Genomic DNA, 14,791 nt, shown 5'->3' with positions numbered 1-14,791 from the left:
TTGTAGTCAGCTATTTTCTGTGTATTGTTGCACAACAAAGTACTGATCAGGCTTTAGGAAAATATACAACTACACCAAGTCCTTCATTCAATTTAAAATGACTGTTGCTTGCATTCCTTGATCTCGGTTGTTTACATAAACTATAGCAAAACGTCTATGTTACTGTATTTTTATAGTTTATTCTACTATGTATGTTTGGTTCTGCTGCTGCTCGTTGTTTCCATGTGTATTGACCTGTGTGTTCATCTGCTCTCCTCTGTGGAGTGGACTGTACAATGCTCTGAACTGGCATTTGACATAAAGGGCTCTATTATGATCCAGGTCTTATGCCTTTTTTTTACTATTTTGAAAAACATTTTTAAATACTTCAAATGCTGATCTACATCTGCACGTTGTGAGCTTGCAGATCAGCTATTTGAAATATTAAAAGAAATATGTCTATATAGTAAAAAAAGGCAAAGAAGTTAAGGCATAAGGCATAAGACCTGGATCATAATAGAGCCCTTAAGAGTCAATAGCCCAAGTTATTAGCAGTTTATGATGATGTTTTGGCTGGTTGGCCCGGCCGTGGCTGTCTGTCTGTCGGCAAAACCGAGAAGAATCAGAGGCTTGGGTAGACACAAGCGATAACAGCAACAAAATCATCATCACGTGGCACACTCAGGTTGCCAAAAGTACTTATTGTTGGAGCTCGCAAAACCCCATCCCGTAAGTTTTAACTACACAGACAATAGAACAGGCACAAAATACCTTCTGCGGATGAAGAGAGCATTACTGATCAAACAGAAATTGATGCATTTGCTGAATTTGACAGAGAACTCACTACCGATATGTGTGCTCAGCTAGAGGGCGATTTACCGCTGGCACCGACCCTGGAGGAAGCAGATGCTGCTTTCAACGCCAGCCCGGAACCCCGAAAAAACAAGCTCCCAACACACCGCATCCCGATTAATATGCCAAGAGGAAGAGACCAGGCATTGCAAAAGGAGTTTAAAAACCTCAGTGGTTCTCAACCTTTTCAGGCTGTGACCCCCCAAAATAATCATATTTGAACTGGGGACCCCCGACCCTGATAAGCAACTTGGAATGTAGGAGTTGAGGCATTACATTTTCGGTTTCAGAGATACAGAGAATATTGTGAAAACAGCTGATCTAAGGTTGAGAACCACTGATGTACCTGTCTGCCGGACCTACCTTGACCCAGTAGCTCGGCCAGCAGGCCACTCCACTCCTCCCTGAAGAGGTTGGCTCCGGTCAAACTGCCGTCTCCACCGATCACACAGAGGTTGGTGATGCCATGCTGCACCAGGTTGTGGGCGGCCTTCAGGCGGCCCTCGTGGGACCGGAACTCTTTGCAGCGGGCGCTCCCGATTACTGTGCCACCCTGATGACGGCACGGCCAAAATTCAGATGCAATTATTGCAAAGAAATACTTATAATTTGATTTTTTTTACTGGGCAAAATTCTGATTAGGTTTTAAGGTTATTTAAAAAAAGGCTAGTTCTACGGCCTTGTTCTCCTTAAAGACCGGCTGACACGCCCAGAAGTTTAACATTATGATACAGTAGGTCACGTGGTCTTTCTCCAAACAGTCTGAAAAGGAGACAGGGCCGTATGCATCAGGCAGTAGTGAATGTATACTTCGTCCGTCGTGCGGTGCCGCGCACAACGTGACGCGTATTGTAGCGCCGCACCAAACGGCTATTTTCGAGAGCTAGTGTGTGTGTGTGTGTGTGTGTGTACACACACACACGCACACACACACACACACACACACACACACACACACACACACACACAGTGTATGAGCCGCAGACTTCAGTGCATGCTCCGGTGTTCTAGGGGAAGACAGCAGGAGATGGCTGCTAAAAGGGCTCAGAGATGGGGAGGAGGAGGACGTTGGACCTTCGTTACTATTTCGGACACCTTTTTGGTAGAAGACTTGTACTTTGTACGCGGTTAGGGTGGATTCTATAGCAGATTCTATAATATTTTTACACCTAGAACAGCTTGTTTTAAAATTAGTTTTATGAAGTCGCATTTTCTCCTCCTCGCACAGTTCTGTTGGGGTAGTTTCACAAGATAATGCTCAGCGCTCAACTCCGCCCCCTCCCGTCATATTACCCAATCAAATTAATTTATTTCAGTTATTGTACAGAAAGTACTATTTTCAGTACAGTAACTACAATAAATTAATTTGATTGGGTAATTTAACATGGGGTACATGACATCATCAAAAAAGTATGATAATTTGATAGCCTTAATTAGCTGTTTTGGCCGTGTCAGCCGGTCTTTAAGGATTTCCAACAGCTAGCCTGGCATGGCCAGAATAATATCACTGCATAGATAATCTGGAATCTTTGTATGGAACCTGCATTTTTCTGCCCATATTTGCATAGTGGGCCCTGATTGGTCCCTCACTACTTCGGAGGGAGATAAATCCAATCACAAGAGAGGTGCCAGACCGAATCTGCTGATTACTTTTTTTAATGGCAGATTTGTCTGGTTCCAGGCTATCATTGACCATTTTTTATTTTATTTACCCTTTTAAATAAAACATTACATATTTATTTTGTGGTATGACTATTTTGTCTTTACCATTTTATCTATTGCTGAAAATATTTCATGATCACATGCAGAAAACACAAAATGCAGTGGGACATAAAGTATGTAATCAGCTGTTACAACTTCTAGTAGCTCTTGTTGGCCGGCATATTGGTGCTAATATGATATGATTCACAGGATCATCACTGACACTCACCACTTGTAGCATGCTAGAAACACTTTCCCAAGTGGCTTCCTTTATATTGTCCCCACCATCCACCATACCCTGATATCCCTGTGAAGGAAAGAACAGAACGTAATTGACTTCTCATATACCCTTGCCAAAAAAGGTCAGTATATGGACCTGAAAATGGTTCTATGAACATCGCTTCACATAATACCTTCTAACAAGCAATGTTCAATAGGTAAATCCATTTAGAACCAGAGGTTTGACTATGAAACCCTAGTTGAGGGTAGAAATTGCGATTTACGATATTATCGCGATAATCAAAATACCCCCAACATCCATTATCCTGGAGCGGAACATTTGCCAAGAAATTGCCAATCTACAAGCTCACAATGCGTCGCAGTGAGATCGGCAATTGTTTGGCAAAGAGATTTGATAGAGAGTGAAACAAAGACAATCAAGTACGTTATTTCCAGGTCCGTTTTACCAATTATAGAGGGTTTAAATGTTACCAGCAGTGTTGGGCAAGTTACTGAAAAATAGTAACTAGTTACCGTTACAAGTTACTTCATTTCAAAAGTAACTCAGTTCCTTTACTGATTACTCACACCAAAAAGTAATGCGTTACTGTGAAAAGTAACTTTTCAGTTACTTTTTAGTTTTTAGTTTAGTAGCTAATTTTTAGTAATGACCTGGGGATTGGCCTGGTTAAACTTTATAGCTTGTAACCCAAAAGAGAAATTAGACATTTGCCCTAATAGCAGATCTACAAGCTCACAACGCATCACTTTGTTCTAATTTATGGAATTTCTTAGAAAGTTGGTAAAGCACAATGCCCAGTGCGTCTCAGCGCGGCTCTGTCTGGCATTCGTGTCGTTGTCTCCCCTCCCCTCTGCCTGCTTGTGAGTGACAGAGAGGAAGATTCTGCTCAGCTCTAGATGCATAAAATAACGCAAAAGAACGGAGTAATGCACCGTGTAGTAACGGTAACTGAGTTACTCAATTTAAAAAAGAACACGTTAGAGTACTCGTTCCTGAAAAAAGTAATTAGTTACTAGTAATTAGTTACTTTGTAACGCGTTAGTCCCAACACTGGTCACCGGATATGCAGCTCGGCAAATAAAGGGTGAATTGCACGATGGAGGATAATTTCACGATAGATTTAAATCTCCACGATACGATTATTTTGAGTGTTTTTTTTATCACGATAAGCGATAACGATTATCGTCCCATCCCCAGTTGAGGGGAAAGCAATAATGTGGATGGGACAATACACAGCAACGTGGAATTGGCTCAGCAAAGTGATGTGTCAGCCTAGGGAGGCCACATTATATGTAAACAACACAACACCCCGGAACTGGAAAATCTACAGTAGTAAAATAAATTAGATGGCTCTTTAAGCTTTGGCCAAGGGATGCTGCCCGAGATCAGCCAAAAAACATAGATCGGATCGATCGCAGCGAAAATGACCGATCATGGATATGTGCATTTGTTTGTGTTATATGTGATTGTACTTATTATTTATATATCATATTTCCTCTACAGTATATATATATATACATATAATCAAATATGTGCTATATCGGATCGGTATCTTATCTATATCGGATCGTATTGATGCTGCCATATCGGTAATCTGATCGAAAGTGAAAAATCAAGATCGCAGCACCTCTACTTTGTCCATGAGCAACATCCTGAGCTGCTGATACAGACACAATGCCACGGTACCTGTCCTGCATGGGAGGGGATTGTCGTGCGAGATATACACCTGCTAAAGCCTCATGTCTGTTATGTAAGGTACACAGCTGCCCGGTGGATAAGCACTGAGCACTCTGAACATCCTAGAATGAGCAAGCACTCGTTGACCCCTGGGCATGCTGAATGCTGATGCAGGAAACCACTGTGCACTCCTCACGTGCTGTCAGGGACCACACCCTGCTCACATCTGCATACAGATCATAAGCATGATGGGTTTTGTAAGCCTACACACGGCAAGAGTACACTTATGGCTACACGGAGCTGGATTTTTCATATATCCCGGCTTTTCAGATATCCACATAGAAAAATATCTAGGTCCACACGGAGTTGGGTATTTCATATATCCTGGTTTTTCAGATATCCACATAGAAAGATATCTAGGTCCACACGACAAAGATATCTAGGTCTAACAAGCACACACACAGTAAAGTCTTCAGAGATATCCGGGTACCGTGTCTACACGGATCCAGTGAATCGGATATTTTTCAATGTCTTCACTTATTTATCCGGTTTAAAAAATATCCTGCTTTGTGTGGCTGCAAGCCCCAACAGCACAAAAAAATGTCTAGCTTCAGAAATATCCAGCTCCGTGTAGCCATGGCCTTAACATTGCATGTGTAGCATTAGGAATCATTTGTTGAACTGCTGTCCATGGAAACCACAGTGACCGTGACACCGCATTGATGTTTGCTCAGTCGTTCTCTACCTTCGCTCACCCAACTACAAGCTCAAATTAATTTTCACAATTAAATGCTACCAATAGCAGAGTGTGACACACATCTCTGTTGATGTCCGGCATTTTAATGACTGAGTAAAGCCCTTTGCACACAGGCGCGTTTAACCGCAGAGATAAAACGGACAATATAATTTTTTGAAAAGAAAACAATGATTCTCTATGACCTCATGCACACCGGCTCCGAATTAGCCGTGCGACGAGTGGCTGCCGCCGTGCGTTTTTTTCTCGATCGAACCCAGTTCGATTTGTGCGTCTTGTCGCATGCGGTAAAAAACTCATCACTCCTTTTATGACTCCTTTTTGGATCCGCAGCGCCGATTCCGCACAGCCTTGCACACCAAATCCAATGCGTTTTATTCATGCCGCAAACGAAAAAAACGCAACTGTCCTGTGTGCAAAGGGCTTAAGGACTGTGACAGGAAGGCGTTGAAGTGTTGAGGGGAAGGACACAAAAAGTCATAAATGGACACTGTACTCAGAACTGACACTTTGTGGCAGAACTTACCTCGCGAATGAAGTAAACTTTGGCTCCCACATATATTCCCATTCGAACCACGGCACGCACAGCAGCATTCATCCCTATGCAGGAGAAAATAAACAAGAACAAAAGCAATAAGCAACAAGTGAGTTGGGCAAGTTAAGCAACACACAGATTCCAGAGCAGATCATCTCTTTTTCAGTCATTTTACTCAACCTGGGAAGTCTTGAATTCATGGAGATGTTGTGTTTGTGTTGCATTCCCGCGATTAATGAAAAATCCAAAAATGGCCCTCTTTCATGCATGAGACTGTTCACACCTAAAGTGTTTTAATTTCTAAAGTTTCAGCTAAAATATTGTGTTTTGGAAGTCTCCCTGAGTCCCTGTCTCTCCAGCTCTTAAAAACCTCTTAAGCCCCAGGGGGGTCCAGGGGAAAAATCCACCTAAAATGTATGCCCAAATTGGAACAGTTGTGGACACAAAACTACATTGATTGTGGCTAATTTTGTCCCACCAAATGTCAGCTAACCCCTGAAAATTCACAAATGCAGTGTAAAACATCACATTTCTCTTACCAAATTGTCCTGCTGTGATTATTTAGCTAGGAAAAGAGGATTGAAAAAGACCTCCGCCTATGGAAAATTTGCCTTCTGAATAGTGAATGAGCCTCAAGACCTCATTGAAAACATAAATATTGAATAGAGAAATTCTTCACCAAGGTGTCATCAATTGATAGGCAAAATTGTATGAATATATTCCAAACTATGTAAACTCTACAGATGTTTTAGTGAGAGTAGTGCTGTAATATTAGTAATGTTAAAGTATAGGGTGAAAAATGACAAAAACGAGTAACAATAAGTAGTAATAATACTGTAATATGAGTAATGTATGGATGAAAAGTACAATGGCAGCTGATTACTATACTGTAGGACCACTGTAACAATAATCAACAATGAAATTGTACTTTTATTTGGTCTCTATTGATTTATTGACATTTATTGACAGCTGTTCAGAGGTCAACACCTTTTGCCCCCGCCGGCGGGGGCAATGGGGTTCAAGAGGTTAACTCTTTTGATGCCAATAATAAAAAAGATTTGGTCTGGCCCTGCACAGTTATTCAAATATTTCAGGGCTCACAAGTCGTGAGGAACCAACCAGGGCCCCAGTATGCAAATGTATAGGTATAGGGAGAGCTTATCACCTTCCGCACAACTCTGATTGGGTACAACTAATAGAGTCCATTTGAATCTTTTTGTAACAGCCTCTTGAAAAAAAAAAAAGAGGAACCAACCAAGGCCCCCAGTATATGCAAATGTAGAGCAGTCTTTCGGTTGTGAGGAACCAACCAGGGCCCAGTATGCAAATGTAGGGCAGACCTATCACCTTCTGCGCTACTCTGATTGGTTGTGGGTCTAACTAATAGACTCTGTTTGAATTTTTTTGTACCCGCCCATTGGAAAAACAAATAACACTGAGAAGAAAAGCCCCTTCTCCCCTACAGGGCCGAACCAGAAACCGAACCAGAACTTTCAAGAACCTTTGAAGTTCCGGGACCAAGTTCTGCTTAAGTTTCCATCGAACCAGACCCAACCAGGAAGGTCCAGAATCGATAGCAGCAGCCCTGCTGGCCCCGCCCATGAGTTCCCAGAACTCAAGTTTAGTACTACCTCAAGAGGAGTACCTAAAAAAGCTTCCCAGAACTTTGTCTGAAACCGGGCCGTACGCTATGAAAACAAAACCAGAACAAAAGAATTGGTTCAGGTTCTGGAAAGTTCTGGTTCCAACTTGTGTGGAAAAGGGGCTTAATATGCACGCAGTGATATTGTCTGGCTACACAAGGCTAGGTGTATTGTTGTGCACACACCATACTGTATGTGCAAGTGTGTGCAGTATTTAGGTGCATTGTTGCTATTCCTTTCTTATACTGTCTGCTTGGCCAATGGCCAACCTTTTTCTCTTCTCCACAGAGAAATGTAAATGCTATATTTGGGCAAAATGTGCCTGGCTCCTCTCACAGGCTCTCTAGTCCAATAGATACTCAGTAGCACTGAGATCTTTCACTAACTAAGAAAACATAGTTCTGTGCCTTGAATGCCAATGTGCCAGGCTGGGCTAGTCTAACTTTGATGAGAATAAAGGATAAAGGTTAGTCCACTGGGGGGTGCAGGTTGGAACTTGGCTGACTGAGGGAGAGGAACTGAAAAGGGGTCAAAGAAGGATTTGGTTTCCTAACCATGCCACCACTGCACCACATATTCAGGCCGGGTACACATTTTAGTGTATGGGAGGGGCGCTTACAGTACATGTACAGTATGTAGCAAAAAACATGTTTTTGTAGGCTAATTTCTGATTTAGGCCTAACTATAGGTTAGGCCTAAATGGGTTAAAGAGGTGGTGCCATGATTTCCCCCCTCTAAAACATGATTATCAGGTATTATGATTATACTAGGAGGAAGATTTTTTTCCAAAAAAGTATACAGAAAGAGTTAAAATTGTTTTTTTGTATGTGGCCACACCCCCAGTTCATTAAGTATGCATGGATGGCATGGTGGGTGGTGACCCAGCTGATATAGCCACACCCCACAGTGTTGGGTGAATGGCAATTGGGGAGGAGTTGATTCTGTGACACATTTAGTATCTGTGTTTTTTAACTGACACTTTTGACCACAAGGGGCAGCCTCCAAGAGAAAACAAACAAATACTAAGAGAATACATCATTTCTCAAAAAAAACACATCAGGGGGTCTAATGAAGTACTTTCAACCTCCTAGACACATGGAAAACAGAAAAAGTACAAAACTATGGCACCACCTCTTTAATGAAAGCTAGCTGTATGGTAGCAGACCTGTTGCCAAGCAACAAAAGAGGTATACCGTATGTGTGTTCCTTCAAGGGTGCAGAAAAGAAAGAGGCAAGAGGAGGAGGAATGGTGAGAGAGGACACAGTGTACAACAGCAGTGGTTCTCAACCTTTCTCATGTCAAGGACCCCCATATTAGACTGTATGTATTTTATTTGGCCATCTGAAAAGATGCTGTGCCAGGGACCCCCTTAAAAGATGTGTGTTGTGATTTATGTATGTTGTATTTATTTTATAAGCTGATGTACTTATAGTATATATAGAGTTAAAGGGGTTCAACTGATTTTGATTAATTTGATGCTATTGTATCAGGGTTTCCTGCAGGCTGCAGCACTTTATTGGCCAAGCTAAAATCTGTAGCACCCGGCCGCAAGAGTCTGGTGAAAATTATGCTAAACTCCTCCTAAATGTGCAAAACACACTATACTTTTAACTTGTGTTTGTGTTTGTTTAAGCAGCTTCTCCTTTTATGTTGAGGGCAAAATATAACCAGTAAGGCTCCCTAATCGGGAGATAAGCGACCGTAGGTCACTTATCTCCACAAATAGGGCAAAAATGTGTTTTGCCAAAATCTTCCTGATCCATGTTGATGACATGAGTGTAGACATACTGTGTAGTGATTTTCGTGATTTTAGGGCAAAATCTGTAGGAGCAGTGTCCAAAAATGTGTTTTTAAAAATCGGCCTGGAGGTGGCGCTATATGGGAGAGATTCATGTTGATGGGATGAGTGTAGACATACTGTGTACCGATTTGCGTGATTTTAGGGCAAAAATTGTAGGAGCAGTGTCCAAAAATGTGTTTTGCAAGAATCGGCCTCATGGTGGCGCTAGAAGAGGGCCATGTGAGAAATGAGGGGTGGGGTCTCCGCGCCGGCAAGGCGGACGAATAGGTACCGGCCCCGGCTGTCCCGGTCGCTCCTAGCCGGAGTTACGGCATTTTATGTGAGCTGCAGTGTAGGGGGTCCTCCACTGGGGGCGCCACCACTTTTGCATCCGTTCTGGAGCACCAGGAGTGGGTGGTCCCCGGGAATTCCCCGTGAGCAGCCCCGTTGGGGTGGTCATTTGGTCAGTTTAGCACATTTGGTCATTTTTTACATCTGGGGGTCCCCCAGGGACCTGGGGGTCCCTGGAGCTCCGGGGGTCCTTGGAGGTTGTAGTTTGGCAGCCAAGGAACGTGTGTGCAACATTTGGCATGGATCGGGGCAACGGTTGCGGAGATATGAGCAGGGAAAAAGTGTGACGTGTGAGGTGTGACAGACAGACTGACGGACGGACTGACGGACTGACAGTTTGTGGAGGTTTTGATAGTAAAGTGCGACCTACGGTCGCAATGAGTCAGTAAAGTTAAAAAATGTGTCAGCGAGCGCACCAGAGTAGCCTACCACCTGGTCAAGCCTTTTTCCTGCAGGAAACCCTGTGTATATTAACTCATTTTGCTTGTGATGCCCTGGAACCACTTCAAGGACCCCTGGGGGTTCCCCGGACCACACTTTGAGAAGCACCGGTGTAAAGGCTAGAAAGACTAGTAGGGCTGTCACGATATGACATTTTACATGACGATTAATTGTCACTCAAATAATTGGCGATTAACGATTTAATTGTGTTTTTGTCGTTGATGATTACATTTCTGTTTGGCTTTTAGGCTTTGAAGTTGTACATGGTAGATATGACACATAACCTAAATATGCGACGCGTTGTGAGCTTGTAGATCTGCTATTTCCACTATTTCGGACATTTTTCAACATTCACGATTACGACGATTAAGACAAAATAATTGCGATAATGTCAAATAATCACGATTAGACGATTATGTAATAATTGTGACAGCCCTAAAGACTAGTAGACTAACTTCACTGGAAAGAAAAGACGGAGATAAATGTTGACTAGTTTGCTGTTTGCTCTCATGTAAACCAAAAGTCATAACAATGGCTCCTGCAGGGCCCTCTGAGTGGGGCTGGGATCAGCGACCATACTCATCACCTTCCAATCCGACAGCCTGTGGTCCATGCCATGACTTACATAACCATGAAGCACATGAATGGCCCAGTGTTATTTACATTGAGTGAGGGACAGAGAGAAAGAAAGAGAGAGAGACAGACAGAGAGACAGAGATGACGGTAAGCTACAGGCATCAACTTGTGCAACTAGCTTGCAGATCTAACTCACTGGTTCCAAAACACTGGGTCGGGAGACTCGGGACTCATTTGTGGGTGGTCACGGACCAATTTATTTGGGTCACGACTCACGACTCAAGTAAAAATCCCATTTTCTTTTCCTACATTAGAAAAATATATACATTTAATTGTTAAAAATCATTTTATACATTTTAAAGCAAACAAACAAATGTAAGAAATTCCATAAATAAAAAAATATATAATAGTAGTAGTGAAAATAGACGATCTAGAAGCTTGCAAGCTTGTGCGCTTCTAGATCTGCTATTTTCACAAAGCTTTGGTCCCGGGCCAAACGTCTAATCTCTCTTTTGGGTCTCAACCAGAAAGATGTGGGAACCACGGAATTCTAAGTCATGACAGTGACTTTCCAGGCAGCCCTCATACAAGAGCAAGCAGGGGCGTCACAAGGGGGGGAAAGAGGGACTGAGTTACAAGGGCCCAAGGTGGAGGGAGGGGCCTTAATTATTATTTTATACTTTAGCTATTGAAAAATAGCAGATATACAAGCTCACAGCATGGCACCAAGTGCAGCGCTGCGAGCTTGTAGAGCTGCTATTTTTGAAAAGTCGTGAAAATATGTGCAAATCTTTGAATATATGTATTTTTAAAGCGAATATTTGTAATTCAAATTTTGCTTCTGGGGGGTCCCTGGAACGAAATATTTTGAGATGGGGGTCCGTGGCCAAATAGATATCATTCTGGGGGTCCTCCACATGAAATTGTTTTTCAAAAAACCTTAGAAGGATTTGAAATATTCAAAGACTTAACTACTCTAAAATAGCAGATCTACAAGCTCGATGTGAGCTTGTATATCTGCTATTTTTCAATGGTTAAAGCACCCAGGGCCCAGAATTTGGTGCAACACCCCTGAGAGCAAGTGAAAGAAGTAAGCCAGGTTTACACAAGGCTTTCTGACAGCGACCGGTCAGCCTCCCTCACGCATGCCATGGTTTCACTGGTGTGTTTTGGGGAGAGCTGAATGCACGCTCTCTGTGTGTGTGTGGTGGGCGTGCAATATGTGCATGCATGCGTGAGCGAGCGAGACAGAGAAAAAGGGGGAGAGGCCGTTATAATCTGTCTGCGTTTGTGGGTCTCTCTCTCTCTCTGTGTGTGTGTGTGTGTGTGTGTGTGTGTGTGTGTGTGTGTGTGTGTGTGTGTGTGTGTGTGTGTGTGTGTGTGTGTGTGTGTGTGTGTGTGTACACGTGCTAGTAGCCTTACGGGCACAGCTAAATAATATTGAACTGGCTTTCTAAAGCCACCCACACACGAGATCAATCCATTTCCCCTAATCTGAAGTGGACCATAACGATAATCTGATGAACAATGACAGCATACACGAAACTACAGAAAAGGGACAGTCATGTATTATGCTTGGAAAGTGCCTTTTTGGATAGGGAGAGAGAGAGAGAGAGAGAGAGAGAGATTAAGTTCCTTTTACATAGTGTTTGGAGTGTGTGCGGGTCTCTGTCTTTCCTATAATTATTATCTATATATCCATTTGTCATATCTTAGATTTCTTTATCTTTCAATAAAAATGTAGTATTATCTTGTGTATATTGTACTGCTGTCTTGTGGACGACATGATGCAACATCATTGTGCTGCTTGTACCTGTATGAATGAGTCTCAAATAAAACCAGACTTATTTATTTTTAGTTTTTTGTCTATAGGCTCCAATGCCATAACATTATTTGCTGATGGATAAGGAAGCTAAGGAATTTTCTCTTTGAGTCATACAGCAGGGCGGCTGGGCAGTGGTGGAAAGTAACCAAGTAGATTTACGTACTGTACTTAAGTACAATTTTACAATGAGGTATTTGTACTTACTTGAATATTTCCAATTTCAAGGTCAAGGTCAAGGTAAACTTTATTTGTCCACGAGGGAAATTTGTCTTGGGCTTTCACCCTGCTACAGCCACACACAAAACATCAGTAACAAAAGACAAATAGAAATACATAACACAAACTTCAAGCCAGCAATTTGACGATCTACAAGCTCACAATGTGTTGCAATGTGATGCATTGTGAGCTTGTAGATCTACTATTTTAAAATTATTTTGTAAAGGCCTGTATTTCTATACATCTGAAAACTTGTGAAATGGGACATTCTGTACAACGATTACTTTCTACTTTTAGTAGGCCTACTTTAAGTACATTTACTTAACATGTGACTGAGTAGGTTTTCCATCCACTGCATGCATGGGCAGTGGGCAGAGGGAGCATGCCGCATGCCTCACTTGGGGGTTTCCTTTCTGACGCAATGCACAGGAGAGAATGCAGTTGATCACGTACACACACAGTCATAGGATGATGAGCATCCCTCGTTTAGCTTGCGGCACTCTCATCTTTTGACCGCAACCATACCCTTTATCATGTGTAGCAGCCGTGATGGACCAATCAAACCCTTATTTGTGACCGCCACGTTTTTTTTAATTTATATTAGCAACGATCGTTTATTTCCCTCGATCTGCAACTTCCTGGTTAGCCATTCGCCTGGAATGCAAGCAGGGACTTGATAGGCTGTACAGTCATTTCATGAGTGTATTACAGTATGTAAAATATATCAAACACGAGGCGATCGGGACAGAATGTACACCAACACCTGCAATGCAGGGGAATGGATGAGTCCCGTTGCTCAATGTCACGAAACATCCACTGAATAAATATTATGAACAGCAGAACAGTGTAAAATATCAGATGATCAGGGTACATCATCATCATCATCATGTATCAATTTATGGTAACCTAAATTATTTATTTGGCAAAATTTTAAACAGACAATGTCAAAAAGTCAATGAAAGCCAGGGTACTTCTCACATTATGTTTGTGATTTATGTTGTTAGCCAGAGAGCTAACCGGCAGGATTCCTGCATAATGGAAGATGCTAACGGAACAGCTGAGGACACATTACATAACGGAACTGAACGAGCCTCCACTTGATCAAGTACTCGTATTTTTTTACTTGAGTAAAAGTATCAATATACTGCGATGTAGAAATACTCTAAGTAAATGTACTTGAGTAAAAGTATAACAAGTATTGGCAATGGCATAAAAATGTACTTAAAGTGCCAAAGGTAAAAAATAAAATAAAAAAGGTAGACTACTCGTGAAGAATCTTCCATGTCATGTTTTCAAATATATAACCATCTTTTTAAAATAGCAGATCTAATTTCAAAGGGTCCATTCTATTTTCAAATGGTCCATGTATAATTTTGAAATAATAATTGAAATCTACCACGTAACTAGCAGTAACTAAAGTTTTGAAGTAAATGTAGTGGAGTAAAAATAAATAGCCTACAACATTTCGATCTGTAACGGAGCAAAAGTAAAAGTAGTCAACTGAAAAAATGGAAATAGGCCTACTCAAGTAAAAGTACAAATACCTCTAAATTGTACTCAAGTACATCTAACTTTACACCACTAGTAGATCTACTTTACACCACTGGTTTCCACGGCCCCGTGCACAGACAGATAGATGATAAATAATGCACATCGCAACAAATGCTCATACAATGTCACACAGGCTCAGCTACAACAGGGACTGTCTCAGGGTCACCGGTTGGTTGGTTGGTTGGTTGGTTGGTTGGTTCACAGTCAGTCAGTCGGTCGGTCACACCACCAGGGTACCCACCTTGAGCATCCCCTCCGCTCGTCAGCACGGCGATGGCTTTCCCCGCTCCCGACAGGTTCTCAAAGAAGACCTTCTTGCTCTCCGGCGGCAGCGCCATGATGTTCACAGCTTCTATGATAATAATGTCCCCTTCGATTGAAATATGTACAATGTTGAAGGGCTGGAATCTGCAGCCGCCCCTTCTCTTCTCTTCCCCAGCCTAGTGTGCCTGCCTGACTGTGTCTCACTGTGTGTGTCACTGCTGTTCCGCATGTACTGCGCTGGGTGTTTATTTTTTGCATACAGTGACAATTATTTGACCAAAGAAGGATGGACGTGGCCGTTGGCCAATGAGCTTTCGGCTCACGTGTCCACTTCGCCGTCGCCCACCCAACCGGAGACTGCCCCTGGGGGATGAGTGGGAGGGACGAGCATCGTCTGATCTTCC

General features: G+C 42.4%; 1 protein-coding gene across 1 annotated transcript in view; it reads right to left on the bottom strand.

Moving 5' to 3' along the window:
* LOC308307101 (ATP-dependent 6-phosphofructokinase, platelet type-like) overlaps positions 1-14,554 on the bottom strand; it is a 68,647-nt gene extending 54,093 nt beyond the window's left edge. The window contains exons 1-4 of the mRNA XM_080752236.1: positions 14,365-14,554; positions 5,731-5,804; positions 2,762-2,839; positions 1,195-1,384 (exon numbers count right to left, since the gene is read on the bottom strand). Coding sequence (XP_080608362.1) covers positions 1,195-1,384; positions 2,762-2,839; positions 5,731-5,804; positions 14,365-14,461 — 439 coding nt within the window. The 5' untranslated portion in view covers positions 14,462-14,554. The remainder of the gene's footprint in view (positions 1-1,194; positions 1,385-2,761; positions 2,840-5,730; positions 5,805-14,364) is intronic.
* Positions 14,555-14,791: the final 237 nt, after the last annotated feature.

Source organism: Nannobrachium achirus (genome assembly GCF_963921795.1).
Source record: "Nannobrachium achirus genome assembly, chromosome: 21".
Lineage (NCBI taxonomy): Eukaryota > Metazoa > Chordata > Actinopteri > Myctophiformes > Myctophidae > Nannobrachium > Nannobrachium achirus.
Note: the sequence above shows the minus strand (reverse complement) of the source record. Positions and strands in the feature narration are given on the sequence as shown.